This window comes from Zalophus californianus, chromosome 13, assembly GCF_009762305.2.
Source record: "Zalophus californianus isolate mZalCal1 chromosome 13, mZalCal1.pri.v2, whole genome shotgun sequence".
In the NCBI taxonomy this organism is placed as follows: domain Eukaryota; kingdom Metazoa; phylum Chordata; class Mammalia; order Carnivora; family Otariidae; genus Zalophus; species Zalophus californianus.
In genome coordinates, this window is record NC_045607.1 from 4530977 (window position 1) to 4553173 (window position 22197).

A 22197-nucleotide genomic window follows, 5' to 3' on the forward strand; every position below is an offset into this window, starting at 1 on the left:
CCCCGTCCCTACTCAACCTTTTTCGGGAACGAACTCGGACACCTGTTCCCCTTTGAAGGGGCTCTAGTGGTCTGGGTGTTGCAGAGCTTCCCCTAAGTGAGGTTTGGCCATTCTTAACTTCTCTTAAACTTCTCTTCTCTTAACTCTTTATTTTGAAAATACTTCCAGCTTTCAGAAGAGTGACAAGAATAGTACATTGAACTCTGTACTTTTTACCTAGATGTACCGCACATGCTCCGTGGCTGGTGTTGTACATATTAGCAGTTGTAAAAGTTTTACCAAAGCATTGGAGGATAAATAGGCTGCATCCTGACTCTTTATTCCTGAGGGTGGAGGCATCTTCACCCTGGCCACAGTACAGTTATCAGACGTGTTCTTTTGAAAGGCCACTGTTCCGTCCTTGTTACCCTTGACACATTCTTTTTTAAACAGTTGGTTGGAGTCTACTTTATGGATGTACCGTGACCAGTTCTTCATTGAGGGGATTTAGGTGGTTTCTGGTTTATTCTGGTTTATTATTACAAACAGTGCTATACCAAATACCCTGGTATGTAAGTATTTGTCCGGATATATGGTTAGTGTTTAGAGTAAGAATTGCTGGCCCAGGAGCAGCTGCATTTACCATTTTGGCAGATATTGTGCCCTTGCCTTCAGAGTAGTTGTACCTTCCCCACCAGCAGACACCAAGTGCCCCGTGCTCTATATTATCTAGGTTCTAGGTCTTCGCTCATCCCACGGGTGATCAAAAGCACATAACCAAGTGCCGGAGGAAGTGAGTGGGATGAGAAGTGTCAAGAGGAGCACTCCTTGTGTGGAATGAATTTTGGCAAACTGAACTGGAAAGAGAAGAGGTCCAGGCTTAGGACCCACCACAGTCAGCCATTGTGTAGTAACGGTGAGTCCAGAGACGTGCTCACCACCCGCATGTGCCCAAAGGAAGTGAAGCAGGGTGGGTATGACACATAGCTGTCATGAGCGGAGGCTCCCCTCTCTGAGGTCTGTGCTGTGGAGGTGTGCTAGACAGACTGTGTTCGCCTCTCCTCTGCCAGAAGTTTCCTTGGTTGCCTCAAAGAGGTGTTGCATCCTTCAGGTGTTGGCTCAGGTGGTACCTTCTCAGAGAGGCCTTCCTTGACTACCCCGTTCAAAATTGCTAACCTCTTGCCACTATCCCCCCCCCCCCCGCCTCCGCCCCTGCATTTCTCTCCACGCTTATTATTATGACTTACATCACCTTGCATGTTTTACTTATTCCTTCTGTTGATTATCTTTCCCATCCCCCCTCTGGAATGTACTCTGCACAAGGGTGGGAGTTCTGCTTTGTTAGTTGCTTTGTTTCCAATAGTGTCCTTAGAGCAGTGTCAGACATATTAGATTCACAGTATATATTTATTATTACTTATTGTTATCATTCATTATTGGGTAAATGAAATTCTCTTTGGCAATGCAGTGCAGCTTAGTAATGAAACTTACAGTCTGGGCTCATTTGGATCTGAGATCAGCTGTGTGACCGGGCAGGTAACCCTCACTTCTCTAAGCTTCTTTAAGGGTGAAGTGGGGTTCATTTCACCTTTATTGTGTTGTGAGGATTAAGTGCCTGGCACACAGGGGACACTTAGAGGCTGCTGTTACTGTTTTTGAAGTTATTTAGACTCAGAGTCTTAATTCATCTTTTCTGTTGACACATTCTCTTTTGAGGTGAGTGTGTATGTGCAGTTGTGTGCGTGTGCCCTGGTGGATTTATTACACTGTGAACGAACTAGGCTGCTTTCACAGGTCGTTTTAAGAGCTGAAGTCTTAGCACCAACAGTCCCCACTTTTTACGAGTGACAACTTGATGGTTTATAATAAACACGTACCTGTAACATCCTCCTGCCTGGGGCCTCTTTCTCACTGACCTGTGAAGACAGGAGAGGGGTGCTGGCCACAGTCAGTGCCTCCTTAGGTACTCTGCCTGAATCCACCGCATGCAGAAGGAGGAACCAGCCATCCCTAAGGTAACTAGTACATGAGAGTGAGGAGACAAGGAGGGCGTGCAGTTAGGCGTCTTTAGTAACATGACAAGAATGCAAGCTGTCATTTGGAGATTCAGTGCTTATCCCATGCTCATTTTTAGCCATGTTTCGGACCTGGAAGCAAGGTGTACCTTGTGGTTCTTCTGCAGACATCTCTAGAGAACATTTCTCAAGTTGCGCCCTTGGACAGAGCACTGTGATGGCATCAAAGCAAAGGGCAGGCTTTGTCAGGAAACCCCGTTCTTGGGGGAGTGAGAACCAGAGTTTGTTTTACTGTTCTAATCAGAATAGGTGACTTTAGTGACCTCAAGTCCTTTAGTGACCTTAAGTCCTTGAGTCTGATGATGAATTCATCATCTTGATTTGTCCGTGTATACTTTTAAACTCCCATTCCCTTTCTCCCTGGTATCTAATAAAGGTAATCACTTGTTTTCTGTTTCAGGTCTGTTTATATTTATGAGAGCTAATGATATGTTATGCCTTTGGGGAAGAAGGGAAAATTACCCCCTGATTCTTGAGCTAGGGAGGGGCTGAGCAGGAAGTCACATTCTTTATTCCCATATATTTAATATAGATTGCGGTGGTACTCATGGTTCCACATCTATTCATACAGGGCTGTGCATCAGTACTGTGTTGCTGCTTCTGAGATTGGCACTGTTATATTATTAATAGTGCTGATCACACATGCCTTGCATTTAATATAGAACATAAGAGGCTCACCTAGCATGAATGAAAAATCTCAAATTGAAACTGTAGATGCTATAAAATTTTTAAAGAATGGAATGTGTTATGGTTGAACTTTTGAAATAAAAATAGTGTATTTTTAATCGCCAAGTTATGAATGTCCTTGGATTCTTGAGCGGGGAGGAGGGTTGGTGGGGAAGGAAGGTAGTTGTCTTTCTCTTGCTTTTTTGCCAAATAGGATCCAGAGACTTAGGCAGAATACTAAGGATCTGAGTTCCACTGACAAGAATGAAGAGGAAATAGGAAGGAACTTAGGAAGGCCGCCGTTCTGTTATTAACTCATCTGGTCTTGCCAGTGATGGCAAAGCTCTCAGAACAGTTGGGTATTTATGTACACAAATGTATGTGCTGAAATACCATGCTCTGATGACATTCGACGGAGGGTAACCTTTGATGATGAATTTTTTTGCCCTTTTTAGGGGAGTGGAAGGGGAGGTGGGTGGTACTTCATAAGACTCTAAATTTACCAGAGTTTTTCAAATTTAAATTTTCTTAGAAAAAATGTCAAATGATTGTAGATCCGAAAATGCCTTTGTTGGCATTTTAATGGTGCTTTTTGAGCCCAGTATGGTGTGCAAGTGAAAAGGAAAGCGATTTCTTTTCTTGGTAATATGGTATTGAATCTGAAGCCCCGGACCAAACAATGTCCCAGGAGTCTTCATGATTTATATATTGTATGTGCTCTTTTCTTAAACATTGTTAACCTGTGCCCTTTACAGACAAAGCTGGGTCAGAAAATGTCAGGGGAGCTTTGGATTGCTTTCCTAAGCGTGTGAAGAAAATTATTGTCCTCAAAATCCAGAGGCTATGACGGGCATTCTTAATAGAGTGATATGTTTCGAGAGAGACACACCATGTAGGAGACTGCTTTTGGCTGGTGGGGAAGGAACAATATTTGAGTGATAGTCTACTTCTAGTCCGGACCGGTTGTGAGGAAAAAAATGGGTTCTTGTTGCTACCTGTCAGGCTGCTGGAGATGCCTATTTCATTTGTTGGAAAGGCGAATGCTCAAAGCAGGAAGCCTTTTGAAATGCTTATTCACACCCAGACAATTTATCATAGACTAGAAAGAAGGCTCAGCGTGGGGTGCAGTGCCAGTCTGTGCCCGGGAAGAAAGTGGCAGAAGAGAGTGGTCTTGCCGCAAGGCTTAGGGACAGGGGTTGAGGGAGGCCAGGAGGGAGGCTGGGTGGAAAAGGGCCGGCTCCTAGAGTGAGTGGAAGCAGGAGAACTGAGCGAGTGCAATGATGGCGGGAGCGCTGTGGTGGGGGAGTGCAGTGATGGAGGGTGGGCCCCTCCTGGGTGAGCTCTGCCTCGGGGGACCTAGCAGCTCCTCAAGTAGTTCAGATCTGCAGCTGATAACTTGTTCTGTACCAAATGTTATTTGCATAGGTGAAAATGGAAAAGTGTCTTCTTGTTCATCTTATCGTTTAGGTCATTAAAAAAAAGGATTTAAGTGAAAATGAGAAGAGAGACAGTTCTTTGGCAGAGCCAGAAGCGGCGTAACTATTTTCAACCCCTGTGTTTTGAAACAACATTGGTTACTTCGGTTCAGCTCTTTCAGAAAGTGGGAAAAAATCAAATGTGTGGGCTTGATAGGTGGTTTTGCCAAATTTACAGTCCAACGTTGAATTCAGAGTGCCACATCATAGCTTTTCAAAAAGTTTACTTTCTTGGTAAACACCGAATGAGAACCTATAAAAAGGAGCCTAAAAACCATGATTTTATTTCATGAGGCATAGATGTTCTCTCACTCCGTCATGTGTCTCTAGAATCTTTCCGTTGTTTTCCATTTTTCCAGGTGGTTGCCATGCTGTTCTTGATCTGGATTTGAAGCCAGGGGTGGGTCCTTCAGGCTCCAGGGCAGACGATCATGGCCCGAGTGCAGGCTCCTTGGGCGCGCAGCCATGATTAGCACCTCGCCCACCGCATCCACCTTCTGATGGCAGCCCTCACCAGTGGAAAACGCTTTCCACACCTCATTATTTCTACAACCTGAGTGAATTTGCAAATTAATTGATGTGTGGGAGGGATGGCATCTGCTATTGTAAAAACCTTTAACTGGCGCAGTAAAACTTGTAATAAAATTAAGTGTTACTATAGGAAACTAATAGTCCCTAGGTAATGACACACATTTTGTAGTGTGGAAGGGCTCACATTTTCAGGACCTGCTTAACTGGGAGGCTCTATTTTTTTTTTTTCCACTGTAATTTTTGTGTTCATCAAAGGAATACAAAAAGACGAATAGACGAAATCCTGTAAGATAACAAAAGCATTAGCCTGACTGTTCCACATGCCATTCCCTGGTGGGAGCTCCTTTCAACTCTTGTAGTTCTTTCTTTGGATGCTCACCGACATTGTTCTAAATAAGTTGCCTAGACTGCTGTTTTAGACATTACTGTCCACTCCACTATGGAAGATAATGATTTAACTCTCATTTCCCACCTTCTGTCCGTCAGTTTGCTTTAACTGATATTCAGTTTTTATATTATTGTGACTCTGAAGTGCTCACAGCTGAGCCATGTAGTGTACTAGGATCGTCCTTCCTTTTTGTGAGGGGTTGTGGTGGGGCGCTGTCTTGCCATTCAGAGTGTAGGTTTGCCCCCTGGTTTGTGGCTGTCCGTGAGCCCTGAGCCTCTCTTGGTCGTCCTCTCCAGAGAGTACCCCTCCCATCTTCTGATGGGAGCAGCCATTTGGGTGTTTAGAAGAGACTCAACCAATCCACCTGCTTTTATTCTCACCCCACACGGACCCTCCACCATACTGGGTGCCTCCGCTTGCTCGGCCTTTGGGGATTCTGCAGTCCAGTTCAGCTTGTTCTTTACGGACTTCTTCAACCCTCCTGCTACTCCCTCCCCGTGCAGGGTGAGTTTTCAGCATCCTTCTCTCTGCTGAGGTAGTGCTGGCCCATTTGCTTCTTGTCTTCTGAAATGGGTTCGGCCTCTCTTTCTGCTCCTATCTCCTCCCTCTTGCTTTGTCCTTGTGGGCCGACACCCCATGTTCCTGTGCTGTCATTTTAGTGGTTTGGGAAGTGAGGGTGAACATGACTTCATTCGACCATGTTCAACATGAAGACCTCTGGCTCCTGTCTTTTATTTATTTTCTTTCTTTCTTTCTTTCTTTCTTTCTTTCTTTCTTTCTTTCTTTCTTTCTTTCTTTCTTTCTTTCTTTTTCTTTCTTTTCTTTTCTTTTCTTTTCTTTTCTTTCTTTCTTTCTTTTTTCTTTTCTTTTCTTTTCTTTCTTTCTTTCTTTCTTTTTCTTTCTTTTTTTTCTTTTTAAATATTTTATTTACTTGTCAGAGAGAGAGAGAGCATGCACAAGCAGGGGGAGCAGCAGGCAGAGGGAGAAGCAGGTTCCCCACTGAGCAGAGAGCTGGATGTAGGACTCGAGCCCAGGACCCTGGGATCATGACCTGAGCCAAAGGCAGAGTCTGCTTAACCAACTGAACCACCCAGGCATCCCTAGCTCCTGTTTTAGATACATTTTTGCTTTATTTTTATAACATCTTAACTTTGTATTTTAAAAAAGTACATTCTGATGTAATGGGCTTGTATTTTCCATGAAGGTCTCCTTTTCATGGTATGATTCTAAGAGATTTGTGCAGACATTTGCACGTTGCTGGTTTGAAATAGAGTAATGTGTTTCTCGGTCCCTAGTACGCTTTCTAAGAAGATCCATCTGATGCTAATATTTCATTATATAGCAGGAGGGAAGAGATGATAAAATGCTGAGTTCTTGAGAAGAAAAGACTGACCTTTTTCCCCCTCTTTTACGTACAAGCTGGCTTTGAAACCTCTTTCTCAGTGGAGCTCTCTTATTATTATGGCTGTTAGCAGTTAGCTTTTCTGGAGTGTACAGTTGAGGGCAGGAGGACCTGGTGGGAGATGGCAGTGTTAAAAGCTGAACTTTTCAAAGAAGCAGCCACTCCATTAGAATTAGAGCCATTACCATTGTGCTGGGACAGGGGAGAGCCCGGCAGCCGAGGCTCTGGTGAGGGAGCACAGTGATGCTGTCCCGGCAGGGAGGGAGGGTGGCTCTGGAGCCACTGCAGACACCCTACCTCCGGGAGCAGTGGTGAGTGGCTGGCCAGACACTGATTCTATCAGGAGGTGGGGGTCTTTGGGAGGTTATTAGGTTAGCTGAGGTCCTGAGGGTAAATTTCTCATAATAAGATTAGTATCTTTGTAAGAAGAGGAAGAGAGACCAGCATTCTTTCTCTCTGTGGGCCTGGAAAGAACAGGTCGTGTGGGCACACAGCGAGGTGGGGGCCATGTGTAAGCCAGCAAGAGAGCCCTTACCAAGAATCTGTTGGCACCCGGATCTTGGACCTCCAGAAGCGTGAGAAATAAATGTTTGTTGATTAAAGCACGTGGACTATACAGTATTTTGTTCTAGCAACCTGAGCTGATGAAGGCAGACAGATAAAGCCTTTTTACATCTTTTCCTGTCCTTGAAAACTAGGATCTAAGCTACCGATTTAAGTATTCTGCCTTTAGGGGATCCTTGTATTTTCTCTGTGGGAAATGCAGCCCATTGGAGTCCACCTCTCCTGACCTCTGTGTCACCTTCAGCAGCAGCTCACACAGGGTAGCCTATATACCTTGATCTGCAGTTTTGGACCAAGCCTCCCCATCTTTTCTTTCTTATCTTTTTTTTTTTTTCTTTTGCAAGGCTAATGCAAAATGCAGCTCACAAGCCTATTTCATACCTTATTAAAACATCATTTCCCCTGCCTGTTCCCAGATTTCTGTGCTTAATCATAGAAAGGCAGCTTGTTCAAATATACATTATTCTTGTTTGGAAAACTCTGTTGGCTTGTCTTCCTTCCCACAACCCTCCATGTTTTGTAACCTTGTTCTTATTAAATATCATAATTTGCTCATTGGAGAGTTATTTGTAAACTTAATTAACTCTCTGTCAGTGTTTGAGTTAATTCTCTCCCTTTAATTTCTGCCTCCCTGGTCATGGTTTTCCATACCCTGGCCTGTGTCTGTTAAAGACTCAGTAAATAGTTTTGAAATGCCAGTTGGTGATATATGGGCCTCTTTAACATTTCTTTGATTTATGTGCAGTGCTGTGGAAAAGGCAAAGAAAGCAAATTATATGGCGAAAAATGTTGCCAATCTTCACTTTTTTACTCTTAGTTTTAAAAAGTACACTTATCAATCAAACCTGATGGATTTTCTTTTTTATAAAGATTGAAAATTTAACTATTTGAAGACTCCTGCGGTACATGTTCTGTATTTGCTTAATCAGGTGTAGTTGAGCACTAGAATAGGGCATCAGAATTCTGAAGCTCTTAGTGGCTACTGTTTGTCCCTATGCTGCTCTTCACCGCTCTTCAACAATATATGCATGAAACAGCCAGACTTCCCATAGGAGTTGCAAAGATGGGGGCCTCTCGAATGTTGGAAGCATACTGCCTCCGTGTTGCAACCCTGAGTCCGTGTGGTGGGCCGATGAGGGCTGCGTCCTTTTATTAGCCAGCTGTGACCTGCCTGAGGTTTCCCTCTGTAGCATATTCTTGCTGGGTCCCAGGTAGAGAAGACTTCTCAAATCAATCAATGAGTCACAAGTATTTCTGAGATTGTGCTATGATTGTAAGACACATACTATGATTGTAAGACACATTGTAAGGCTGCCTGCCTTGCTTCTTACGGTGCTGATTCCAGGGTTCCTCTGCAGAGATTCAGATCCAGCAGATTTGAGGCGGGGGCCTGCAATCTGAGCGTGCTACAGATGATTCTGATGCAGATGATATCTGGCTGTGCTTTGAAAAATGACTTGAAGGCTGTAGTGCCCTTTGATTGTACCACTCCCTGCTTAGAACCTTCAGAGACACCCCTCCCCCAAGAGTCTACCAAATAAAGTCCACAGAAGATGTAAAAAATTCATACCATTTGGTAGTAATATGGATTTTTAATTTGTTTAGGCAGGGCGTATGGGTCTGGCTGTGCACAGTCCCTGCAATGCCTTATAGGCATTGTCTGAGTGCTTTTTTATTTATTCAGCAAGTATTTATTTACAACTCGGTGCCAAGCACTGTTCTAGGTGTTGGAGCTGTAGTAGTGACTAAGATAGCCACAGTCTCTGTCTTAATGGATCTTATTATATTCTGGTGTAGGGATGGGGGTAGGGGTGGCAGTGAGGTCGGGGAGCTATACACTAAACAAAGAAACAAACAATATGTATAAAATACCTAGTTGGGTTTACTGCTATGATTAAGATAAAACACCATGGTGTGCAAGAGAGTACCTGGAGGCTCCTGTCATTTAGGGGGCCAAAGAAGGCTCTCTGAGAAGGTGAGGTGCAGGTTGAGACCTGCACGAGAAGTCAGGCATGGAAAGATCAGGGAAAAGAGTGTCCCAGGTAGAGGGGACAGCTAGTGAAAGGGGCCCTAAAACAGGAGTGAGCTTGGGTGTTCTCGGAGAGGAAGCTGGCCGGAGTGGCGGGGGACAGAGAGCTGGGGTGAAGCAGTGGAATTCCAGTGAGGCAGGCTGCCACGCTCTGTGTCTTGTGCCCTGTGCCACCGTAGACTGGCTGTGGCCACTTGGATCAGAGATGGGTGCCTAAGTCAAAGGCCGCCAGCAATTTATGAAATACAGGCTGGTACGGGCGCTGTGCCCGGTACCCCACGCTCCACTGCATGGCATGGGCTCCCAGCTCCTGTTCCAGAGTTCTTGGGATCTGAATGTATTTTGGATTTTAGAATATTTTGGATTACTCAAAGACAGTATGGTTCATATACCACATATTACATTAATTTCTCCAGCAGGGTCTGGGGCAGCACCCTGTAATCAAATACCGTGTAGCGAAATGTTAGACTGTTCACGCTAAGTGAGATAAATTAAGATTTAAATAGACTCACATCAGTTCATATCCGTTTTTGCCGTCACAGGGGTTTTGGTGCCACGTTGGTGAGAAAGCTTTTGACTTTTAAGAACTTCCTATACATTTTTATATTGTGGGGAAAAATGTTGCTGTGTACTGGCAGATTCTTGTTCCATCCTCTGTTTCTCCTGTGTGAGACACCAGCAGGCACTGAGTGCATGAGAAGGTGTGTGCACACGGGTTTGCACACTCATTCACACAGCAGCAGGCCTGGCTGTGAGCAAGGGCTAGTAGAGTGATGGTCTGCAGTAGAGTTGGAAGTGGCAGCAAGTGGCCAGGGGCTCAGAAGGCTGCAGGAGGAGAAGGGCCGGGGACTGTCAGAGCTCTTCCTGCTGGCCGGGACACATCTCCAGTCTCTTCCTCTTCCCGAGGGCTGCTCGTTGCAGCCTGAGAAGGCCGAGCTGGGCAATAGGGGAGGCAGGAGAACCCCATCATCTTCCCCTCTTTATGGGGACCTTGTGCAGGATTCAGAATCCAAATTCCTACTGTACTTTGACATTGAGTTCAGATTTCTTCTCATGCTAATCATGTATTCATTTGTTTAAAAAATACTTATTGAGAACATGTAAAATTTTGGAGAGGCCAAATGGTATAGTAGTGACAGAGCAGGGACCCTGGAGCCAGGCTGTCTGGATTCTGATCCTGACCCTGCCTCTTACTGGTTGCTGATGAGACAGTTCTGGCTCTTTTGAGGCTTACAGTTGGGAAAAGGAGTAAAGATAGATATATGCACAAAAATATGTAATGTACAGTGATCAGCCCTATAAAAGGGGTTTCTGGCTTCTGGACTGGTTCGAACAAGCTCCAACTCTTCTCAGCTCCCTGCATGCCAGGTCCTTAAGGGAAAGGCAACCTATTTATTTGAGTGTCATGGATGAAAATGAAACACTGGATGTGGCATCAGTTGCCTGTCCTGGCCCCAAAGGAGGCTCCTTCCCACATCCGAGATCTTCTGGATGGATGTGATTGGTGATGTGTTGTTAATATTCCTTCTTGGACATTCCCAGCTGGGTGCCTCTGATCCCCATTTTGGTTGCTTGCTTTGTTCTTCACAGCAGAATTTGGCAGGTTTGAGTAGGGCTTCAAATATCATGGGAGTAAGTAACTTGCACATCAGATCAGAGGCTCTAGCCTTATGGTCCAGCAATCCCTGTACACTCTGCTTCCCCAGATCCACCCAGAAAATAGGCCTGTTTTTCGCTGGTCCAGCTCCTTGAAGGTTTTTTTTTTGGTCAGAAGCAAGGCCTTCCAGTCATTGGCTCAATCACCCTTGATACTCAGTCTAATTGTTAATGGCTCAGCAATCTCAGCCTGTTAATAATATTCACAATTAACCTTTATTGAGTGTGTATTTTGTGCCAGTCATTTTGCTCAGCACTTTCATGTATTTGACCCTCACTAACTTCAAGACCCTGAGTGTGGTTTTGCTCAATGAAACCCCGGACTGCTTCTAGAGTATAATCAAGTAATATTGCGTAGCATCATCATCCCCGGTAATAGAAGGAAAGAACAGAAGCTCCAGAAAGTTGAACAACTCACCCCTAGCCACACACTTATGTGCAGGGCCTGTGATTTATATCCAGACAATTGGCTACATACCTGCATTCTTCATTAGATTAAAATAGTAGAAATCATGCCTGGGTCACATTGATCAGTAGAAAATTCACTCTGACCTGTTGTTCATTGTAAACCAAAAATATACCCACTGTTAGTAGGTATGATTTAGGGTTTTTAAAATTCCAAACAAAAAAATCATAGCCCTATATTTATCATAGGAAAATCCTACCACTTAGGCTGACATCTACTTTGCCTTTTCAAATACTTCTCATACTTTCAAGTACTTGTAGACAATCGCAGCCAGAACTTAAACCAAGAAAAAAACCTTCAACATTCCTCTAAAGAAGGAATCAAGTCCTGGGAGTCTGAGAAGAGACTTTGATCTTCCAGTGCTGAGTACTTTGTGGGTTGTGTGAGAAATACTCCATAACTTGATTGTTGAATACATCAAGGTTGAGCCAACTTTCTGGGCACTTGGGTTGTGTGTAGATTAAAAAGAACAATTTCCACAGTATATTAGAAGGAGCTTCCCAACTAATCCTCTGGGTTGCTTTTCATTTCGAGTGCTTCCGGTGTTTCCACAGGCCTCATACGATTGTCCTGGTTGTATTGAGAGTTTTACTCAGAGTCGCCCTAGAAGCACCATCAGTGTGATGGGTTCTCCTCGTTTGTACAAGCATTGAGTTGGGATTCCTTCTCTACACAGCTGCTCATTCAGAACAGCCTGTAGGGTACATTTCCCCACTTTTTTCCATTACACTTACCAGTTTGTTATCTGACGTGTTTGGGGTGACAGTAGGTGATGATTCTACTCCGTTTTGTGAAAATTCAGTCATTCTGGCGTTGTTGGAGGTGGTGAATTTCTGGGTGTAGTCACATCTGATCATCACAAGAACGACTCTGTCTTTGCTGGGCACTGTGCTTAAGGCTTTTGCATATATCCTGTCTCATTCCTACAGCTGTTCCTCCATCTCTTCCACTCCTTCTTTCACTTTGTTTGACATCATAGTTCTAGATCTTAAAGATCATGATCACATGGCTCCCTGTTGCCCTTCTCCTTCCGAGTTTTCTCTGCACTTCCTCCACATTACCTTTCCCTCTGCCCTACCTCTCCCTACTTCATATCCCAGGTAAGTCAGGGTTGGAGGGAAGTCTGACCAGATCCCTCCCCGGCTGACAGCAGAGGAAGCTGATGGGCGCTGCATGTGACAGTAAGGAAAACGGTGCTGGGAGCAGAAATGGACACTTAGTGACTTTGGCAGATGGTAGAGTTAAGCTCCAGCTAAACCTGAACTGACTGGAAGGCACATAGGAATCATTTTTACTGCCCAGAAGAGAGGTTGATAATAATCTAATCATCATTTTATATTTATCGGATTGGCCATTTAAAAAAATCATCTTTATTGGTTTCTTGACTGAAATCTCTGCAGTAATAACTGGGCAGATGACGAATACTTAGCATTCATTGTCTAGATTTGTGATCTACAAGTGTCCGGTGGTTTTCATTTTATTCATTTCTCAGTTGAAACCATCCCCCCTTTTTTGGAGGGGGGCAAGGAAGAGAAATACCCAGGGATGTACCTGTTTATATGGGAATATTCAGTTCTTCCCCCATGCCTCCCCTCCTCTATGAATGCTTTGGGGAGAAGAACAAACAAGGTATTTTGGTATGTCCGTAAGCATTCCATGCCCACTAGGCCCCTACCCTGCACTTGGTTTCAACTAATACCACAGAGGGGCCTTTTCCCCACCCCCTCAGTAACTGCCTCCATCAGAGACTTTTTGGTGACTAGGGAAATGTTTGCACTTCATAAGTATATTTAAATTTCACCAGCGTTGATTTTTATATTAGGAAGTCAAGTTCAAAACTGCATTTTCTTAAGAGAAGTATTTATAAATAACATCATAGGATTTCAACGTTAGAAGGGGCCTTAGATATAATACAGCCTCCTTTTTTTAGACTTTCGTTCTAGGCCTTATGTGTGCATTTAGAGACTAGTATTCAGCATTTCTGGTGGAAGCATAAAGATAATTCCGGGATGTGTCATTCTTCCCTGCTACTTCTGTCTTTAGTCATAACAGAGTCAAGCACACATTCTGTTTTTGTTGAGTATATAGTGTGTAAAGGGGTAATTATTCTGGGCTGGTTCAAGCTTAGCTGGGAGACGAGGACACGATGACCCATCCGCTGTGGACTTTCTCCTCTAGTAGGTGAACAAGATGGCACCGTGTTGTCTTCTCAGGGCATGTTCTCACTCATTGTCACCGTGCTTTTATGATCTGTCAACATCCTCAATGTTGACACATTGTCACATTTCTTTGGATCCTATTTCTATTTCCTGCCTGCATCTTAAGTGGTCAGGGGAGCCTCCAACATGATCTTCCTTTATGACTGTGCAAACAGGTTGAGGGCCTGGTCTGAGGTGCGAGGTGAGTAACAGAGACAGGAAGACATGGGTTCTAGTATATGCCCTGTCTGTTCTCGTCCCTTCATGGCTTTCTTTCGTCTTTTTACTCTTCCTTTACCAACAGCCTCCTTGTTGGTGGTTTCCTCCATTTTTAGCCACATTCACAGTTTGCTTCGTTAGTGAATCTGCTCAGATGGATAAGTGATATCTCTTCCAGCTGATTGGCATCTCTGAAGTATGATAACATGCATACAGCTGTAGTGTAAATAGGAGCAGTTGTGGAGAAAGGCATATTAATAAAGGTGTGAGATCTAGGACTACCAGAAGCACCATTCTAAACGACCCTAAACATTACAGAGGTTTAAAGAAAGTAAAAGGCTGCTACCCATCCTCTCTATTTGCTTCTTTGACAGTTTGTGAAGTTGGAACAGTTGAGGGTTCATGTGCAGGAGGAAAGAAACCCAAATGGCATTTAGCATGTAAATGATGCCACAGTCGGGCAGCAACACAGCCCTGACTTGGGTCCTGCTGTCCTAGTAATTGAAAGGCCTGAAACCCAGCTTCCCAGTAGAGAACAAATAGGCAAATAAATTGGAGGTTTCCTTCTTATGGTTTATTGATGCTGTTTTGACCAAGTAAAAAGATCATTTACCCATAAAGGCTCAAATCTAAGGTTGTTTTTCTTTCTTTCTTCTTCTTCTTTTTTTAATATTGGCTATTTGAAAGAAGCCTTAGGAGATAAAAGGAGGAAAGAAACTAATACCATTAGCTAATATTTAGATAAAAACCCAAGCAAAACAATTAGATTTATGGTATTTTTCTGTAGCTGTTTTCCTTAGCACAGATAATAACAGTCAGGCTTGCTTGTTTCTCTCCTTAGAATTATGTTCAAAAGAAGAATCAGAGCTTTATAGTAATACATGTTTTTTTCTCATTAGCTGGAAACAAAATATATTTCAATAATGAGGGGCAAAGGCCTTGTAACTCAAAGTGGTGATGAAGTGTTCCTGTTTTTGCACAAATATTGGGTCTAGTTTAATGGTTTAGGGGAAATAGGGATTGCATGAGAATCTCAGATTGGCCCCCACGCCCACCCCACCCAGCCACATCCGCATATCCCAGCTGTATGGGGTATGACTTGATCCAGGTGTCATATTGTCCTCAGATCAAGGCTGTGAGCTTTGGTGTGTTCTGTTGCACCTGGAAAGGATTTTCAACACACTCAGGCCAACCAGCACTGGCTGTTTTGGCCCGGGGTTTGCAGGGGAAGTGATAATACACGGCTAGTGTCCTTGCTTACTGCTCTCATGATGTATTACACACATTCTCAAAAACAATCCCTAAGTAAAAACTGATTATATGTGTGGACTCTCCCGGACAGTAAGAGAATTTATAAAAACCTATTAGGCAGTAGCACAATTACCCCATCAGAGAATAGTAAATAGCGGAGATGCCAGGAAGGTTAAATGTGTTATTGCCGAGTCTAAAATTTAGATTTTTGGGCAATATTGAGGTTTCTATGATTTCTTAATTTCTTTTCTCCACAGTTTTTAACCGTGAATGATATTAAAGCCTTAAAATGATAGAATTTAGAACTTTCCCAAACAGTCCACTTGAGACATGACTGGAGTCAGTAGAAGGGAGGAACATGTGACATCTCGGTACCTAAAAGAGGTCCGAGTGAAGGGGGCAAACAAAGGAACAGACCCCAGTGATGCTAGCTAACATCGTGTTCCCTGAGCGCACTCCCAGTTCCCTGTCTAGGAGGAGTCACTGTGCTCTCCCGCTGACAGAGATCACAAATGTCAGGTCCTCCAGGTAGAAAGATACAGCACACTTAGCCCCTGCCCCCCTGCACCCTCCCCCTCTGGGCATGTGTGACCTTGGGCCAATGACTTCTCTAAGGCCCGAGTCTCCTCTCCTATAAAATGGGGGTGGGGGGGCAGGTGGAGGTTGGTATCTCCAAGGCCCTTCTCTGATATTAGAGTTCTATGATTTGAAGTCATCCGAGTGCAGTCCCTATAGATGCCTTTTCCTGAACTCAAGCCTGAATAGAGGTTTAGACACACCCATTATTTTGGGCAGTTAGAATAAGAGGAAAGGAGGGGTTCCTTGTGGTTCTGCTGTGACGTGAGCCCCTGCAAAGCAGTGTGTTTGCTTCTGTAAGTGCCCAGCCTTAAGAGGACTGTCTGATGAGGCCATTCCGTTCTCTGTATTGGCTACAGTGACAGGCCAGGCCAGGCCATAGCAGTTTCACTAATCTGCCAGTCCACTTACCGTTGACAAATTCATTAGCTTCTCCTGTATGCAGTGCACTCTCCTGGATACTGTTGTGAATGCAGAGTAATCAATAACAAGTTCTGCACCCTCAAGAAATGTCTCCCCAGGTGGCCAGCTTAGCTTCATTCCTGGACCAAGAAGTAACACAAGGCTGCCTTTCTTGGCTGCCAAGTCCCAGTGACGGGCAGAAGCTTTGTGCTCAGAGAAGGGAAACTGGCCTGGAGGGACTGGGGGAGGAGGTGGCAGGACTCCATAGACTTGATCTCTTCCTCCCCTGCTGTGGGCCCTTTGTCTAAGCCAGCCGGAGTTTGTTTAACTTAGTTCATCTCACTCCTCACCCAAACGGTTTAGTTACCGGTCTGTCTTGCTAGTATTCTTAGAAACTTACATGAAATTGTACTTAAAGTTTTTAAAAATAAAGCAAGCTATGTCTTATGGTGAGGAGAACTTTTTTTTTTTTTACAACCCCCCCCCCCCCCCCCCCCCCCCCGCAAAAGAAGCCTTTGGTGAGCCTTTGAAAAGGAGATCATGATTTTCACAGTGGGGAGAATCAAACCTTGGTTGACCTGGCTTATAAATTTTGAGAATTTTGAATGTCAGGTTTTCTTAAAGTGGGATTCAGGCCATATGGCATGGATAGGATAATGTTGGGAATGAATAAATGCTGTACCATGGACCCCAGGGAGGTTTTAGCAAACGTTTCAGCTTTTATGTGCTAGACCTGATTGAATGCCACTGGCTTCATTAGTATATTGAATGTGATAGGTATGGTGACTTTCCTTCTGTTTGCTCCTCAAACTTCTGCCCCTTGCACAACAGATCCTCTCTGTCTTGGAGCAGATAGAAACATTCAGAACAATGGAAGACAGCCAAGTGGAGAGCCGACCAAAGGACATGGTTGCTCTTCTGATTCTCTGAACCCAAGATAGAAGGCAGAAACTTTGCATTTGAATCCTGTTTTTTACAATTTAGTTTAATAATATTTCCTTCCAGTATGTGTTGTTATTTGTAATTTGAAACATATTAAAGCTAATTGAATTTAGGCCTCAGAAATTTGGACTTATTTAAAAGCGGATTCTATAAAGAACGAGCCTATCTGGGTGAAAAGGGTTTTTGCGTGAAATTGTGGGGACATTGTTTCACCATTTTATGATGAAACCAGATACCCATGTAACTCCTTCAGAAACCCAAAGGAATGAAACTTCGGAGCTCGAGGAGAAGATAGAATACATGTTTTGTTGAGAGGGAGGGGGGATGTGTAAGATGACACAGCTCTCAGTAGCAGAGTTCCAGTTGCACATCTTCAAAGAGGATGCCGGTTACAGAGGTTGTCGGTCTGCACAGGAGAGTTTGCAAGGACCTTACCTTGTAACCCTTGGCACTTCTGCATGTTTAATATTACTAAAACAGGGTTACCTTATTTTTATTTTTTTAAAGATTTTATTTATTTGAGAGAGAGAATGAGCATGAGCAGGGGGAGGGGTAGAGGGAGAGGGAGAAGACTCCCCGCTGAGCAGGGAGCCTGAGGTGGGGCTCCATCCCAGGGCCCCGGGATCATGACCTGAGCCAAAGGCAGACGCTTAACTGACAGAGCCACCCTGGTGCCCCCAAACAGTGTTACTTTAAAGAAAATATCCACTAAATCAAAGTTTTCCTAATTCTAAGAGGTCTAAGGGCTCATTATGAATTGTTGAGATTTTCCCAGGTTTAGAGGTAATTTGTAGACGTAATTGATTAGAAAGGGCTACAGGTTGAGAACTGACCAAAAAGTCCTAGGTCAATCAGAAAATAGGAAGTTGACAATAATAGCAAAATTGCAGCTGAGAGAAATGCTCTGTAAATCCAAAGAACATTGAAATAGCTGTTAGCAGGGAGAGGCAGTTTACCAGTAAATAAATGCTCGCCACATCAACATTCCCATTCCCCACAGCTGTGTGAGGTGGAAGTTAAAAGAATAGATTGTTTTCTTTCTCACCCTCTTTCATTTTTATTCTTGCTGGTTAGTGGAGAAATGAGCTTGGATAGAAAAATCTCATTAGAACTTTGATAAGTTGCTTTTTGAAATAGAGTTGTTTCCATGCCACAGACATTTGGAGTGAAGTATGTTTATTGAAATATATTTTTATAGAAAATATTACAGAACCTGTAATTGAAAACTTATGGCAGCATTTTGGGGAGTGATATGTTCTTAATGTTAATTTGTGGATTCGCTCCGAACTCCCTTCTGCTGTTTTAGAACCATTGGCTGAGTGAACGTTTTCCACGAGTCTTTTAAGATCTAAACCGTGTTTCATGGAATGGAGTATTTGATGCTTAAATAATGTATAAATCCAGTTGGACAGGATCTGCCTGTCAGTTTTATTAACTTTGACCTTTTCTCCCATTATAAAGATGGTTCGGTAAATATTTAATGGGCCCCTTATAGATCTTGACAGCTGGAGCTGTGTTCCTGGAAACTGGGATACATATATATGATTAACAAATGTCGCTTAATCACTATGAGTCAGCTTTGAAGGGCAGGTTTTGTTTTTTTGGAAAGAGGAGTCCTTCCCTCTCCGTGTGCTCTTAGAGGTGCAGTGTATGTTGAGAGCGCCCAAGATGGTAGACGTTTTAAATCCTTTAAAAGACAGCAGCTAGCATGCATTTCTGCTGTTTTGGGTTTTTTTGTTTGTTTGAGCAAATGATCAAAATGATGCCAGGTGGGCAAAATCATCCTGCCACTCTGCATAGTTAGCAGGACTCTTCCACTCAAAGAGTCAGCAGGGCCGGAATGGCTGAGCTTGCATGGACCCTAATAAGATACAAAGAAGGAAGAGAGCCAAAAGGAGAGATGATTCCTTGAGCCAGGAGGGGACCCCTGCCAAGCTGTCTTTTCCTTTAATTCCATAAAACCCCATGCATATTGCACTCATTGCAAATTCTGGTGGGGAAGATCGAAACCCAAGTAGCTGACATTTTGAAACATTGTCTTTCAAACTTGTACTGTCCCTTGCTTCCATTGATTTCCCATTTAAGAAATCTGTAGGAGAAAAACAAATTTGAGCAAAATTCATTGGTCTAAGATGAGTTGTTAGAGCCAAATTATGCCCCCCCCTTCCACCCTGAGAAGAGCTCCATTTTTATTATGAATGTGATACATCTTTGTCTTGTATTGTGCAGCCATAAGGCTCTCATAGCAAATCGACCAAGTAAATCAAGAGCCTGTTAAAAAGCAATATGGATGCTCCAAACACAGACATTTCGGTCTTACTGGGTCACTGGATATCTTTATTTTTATGGCCACTTTCAAGAAGCAGATCATTTCGGTTGGTTCTGTTTTCTTGCTCTATTTGTACGCAGCCCACTGGCTTTAGGTGAGACATTTATTTTTCAGAACGTTATTACCCTTTGCATGCAGGGCCCAGCCCCTTTGATATGGTGGTCACCAGTGTCATTACCAGGAACTATAATGTAGCTGACTCTGCAAAGGAAATCTATGCCTTGAAGGAGCATTTTGAAAGGAAATTGATTCAGAGCTTCAGAGTGAATTACTATTTGTATGTTTAGTTAATTCTAAATAAATGTTTGAAGGACCTTGCTTAATTTGAGAAGGGAAGAAGAAACATATTGGATGTTATAAATGGTCTCAATCCAAATTCTTAGCTTGGCATTTTCACATTTGAATGTTTTATTTACATCTATTCAAAATTGGAATACCTTTCAAGGATAATTTTATTATTGAGAGATTGATGACAACTCTTAAGATCTACATTACCAAAGTATGGGATTAAAAAAGGAAGATAGCAGTCACTGTCACATGTCAGATTGGATATAAGCTTCACTTGGCAAAGAGTGAGAATGATGAGTTGTATTTTAAAACAAAAGATCCTGATGGTAGGAGATGAGGGTGGGGAGGGGGGAGACTGCACTGGGGCACAAGGGAACTTCTGCAGTGGTGGACATTGTCTGTACCTTGATTGGGATGGCAGTTTCACAGGTATAGACATTATCATAACTCATCAAACTGTACACTTAAAATGTGTGCATTTTATTTTATGTAAATTCTAACTCAATAAGGTGGATTTTTTTTTAAAGTCCTGTTGGGTTTAGAATTAGAGAAAGAATTCTCCTTTCCAATAGCGAAATGGAGGTCTAGAGAAGTAAAATGACGTGTCCTGAGTAACTTCAAAGCTCAGCAGTTTGTCCAGAACAAAGCAAAGGATGCAGGCCTGGAGCTCACTGAAAGTATTTTGTGTCCTTAGCGGTGCTGTGTTGTTCCAATTACATGTACACAGAGTGAAATGAACTTCTCCATCCCTTTCTCTTTGGTGAGCCTGTATCCATTTGTGTGCTTTGTTGTAAGATATACTCAGGAGCTTATTCTTAAGACTGATATTTGTATCTTCAGCACTGAAGACAGTGGCCCAGTGGTTCCGAATGTTGAGGCTGACCACACAGTGTGTTTCATATACGTTTATGATAGGGCATGTTGTGCACCCAGTTATGTGGTTTTTATTATAAGCAAGAGTTCCCAGAACTAATTTGTCTTTAAGGAATCCCTGTGGATCTTCTTATAAAGAATGACATAGGCTTTAAAAAACCATTGATATAAAGCATATATGAGATAGTGAAAAATAAAGAAGAAAGAAAAAATTACTTAAGTTCTGCTACTTAGGAATAGACTGTTAACCTTTTTTTTTTTTAAGATTTTATTCTATTTATCTGAGAGAGAGAGACACAGACTGTGCAGGTGAGGGGAGGGGCGGGGTGGGGAAGAGAATCCCACGCAGACTCCCCGCTGAATGTGGAGTCAACGAGGGGCTCTGTCTCACGACCCTGAGATCACGACCTGAGCCAGAACCAAGAATCGGATACTTAACCCACTTAGCCACCCAGGTGCCCCGATTACTGTTAACATTTGAGAGACTGTCTTTTTAAGTGTCGCTCTGTTTACAATGTAACCTGTTTTTGTTTTTTATTCAACAAAATGATGTTGTAAATTTCTTTCCATATCTTAACCAAGTTCCCAGTTATTGTTGGGTATTCAGGTGGTCCCCGGTTCTTCATCATTAGGTAATGCTGTGATGAACAACCTTGTCCACGCTTCTTTCCCTGTTTGTCTCAGCAGCTCCTTACAAGTACATTTCTTGAAGCAAAATGTTAGCCGCTGCATTTGCCGTGATTTAGAATGTTCTAAAGGGGGGGGGTTCAGATACATCAAGTATTGAGTTTCATACCCCTTGGCCTCCGTTTACCAAACGGTATTTTTCTTCCCCTTTTGTTTTGTTTGTCTGTGCAGTTGCAGTACCATGCAGGTCTGGCATCTGGCCTTTTAAATCAACAGTCCTTGAAACGCTCTGCTAACCAGATGGGAGTATCTGCTAAACGGAGACCGAAGGCTCAGCCCACGACTCTTGTCTTACCACCTCAGTGAGTAATGGGTTTGAAACAGTTCTTTTGTCCTGGGTGAACTCTCCTTGGTGCTTGTTTTTGGTGAATGGAAAGTTATTTTTTGTGAAATTGTTCTTCCTTTTGCCAAGGTACCTGCTAAGATTAGAAACAGCACACAGGTAACATCGTTTTGCATAGATCTTAAGTGATGCAGTTATGATGAGCTTCGTAATTGACATACTTTGTGTGTGACTTTTCCACCTAGGATTTAAAGATACCTCATAGCCTTTTCTTTATTTCCTTGTCACAGTCCCAAAGTTGGCAGAGCCTAAGTACGGTTGTCCTTATTTCACCGATGAGACAGCTGAGGAGCACATTTTGATAAGCTGCAGGCCGCCTAGAGAATCTGGGGGAGCTGGGATTCGAGTCGTGCTAGGCTCACTTGTTCTCTTTTAAACTCGTAAAATGTGAGCCCTTCTTTTTCCTAGTAGGAGAGATAAGAGCTACTGTGAGGTTCAGAAATGTACAGCGTGGTGATTGTTTTCACATGTGCATACCTCCATGTAGCTCCACCCAGATCAGGCCATTTGGCCACCGCTTCCAGAATCCCGAGAGGGCTCCTCCCCATGTTCCCAGTCTGTACGCTTGCTGCCTCCCTGCTCAGGTTTAGCACTGTTCCACCTTCTTTGAACGATTGATTTTTACCTGTTCTTGAACTTCATATCATTGGAATCACACAATGTGTAATCTTTTGTTATCAGCTCTTTTTCACCCAGCATAATGTCTATTAGATTTATCCAGGTTGTTTGTTCTTTTTTGTTGCTATGTAATATTCTTTCGACTATGCCACAAGGGATTCATCTGTTTACCTGTTCGATTATTTTGTGCTAGAAGCCCTGGTAGATGAAGGCCAAGGCTCACTCTGTGTGGAATCAGAA

The 22197-nt window shown here is 43.3% G+C and overlaps 1 protein-coding gene across 1 annotated transcript in view; it reads left to right on the top strand.

Moving 5' to 3' along the window:
* The window catches only part of MED27 (mediator complex subunit 27), a 202206-nt gene that overhangs the window by 42757 nt on the left and 137252 nt on the right, over nt 1-22197 (top strand). Inside the window, exon 3 of the mRNA XM_027616754.1 lies at nt 21168-21298. Coding sequence (XP_027472555.1) covers nt 21168-21298 — 131 coding nt within the window. The remainder of the gene's footprint in view (nt 1-21167; nt 21299-22197) is intronic.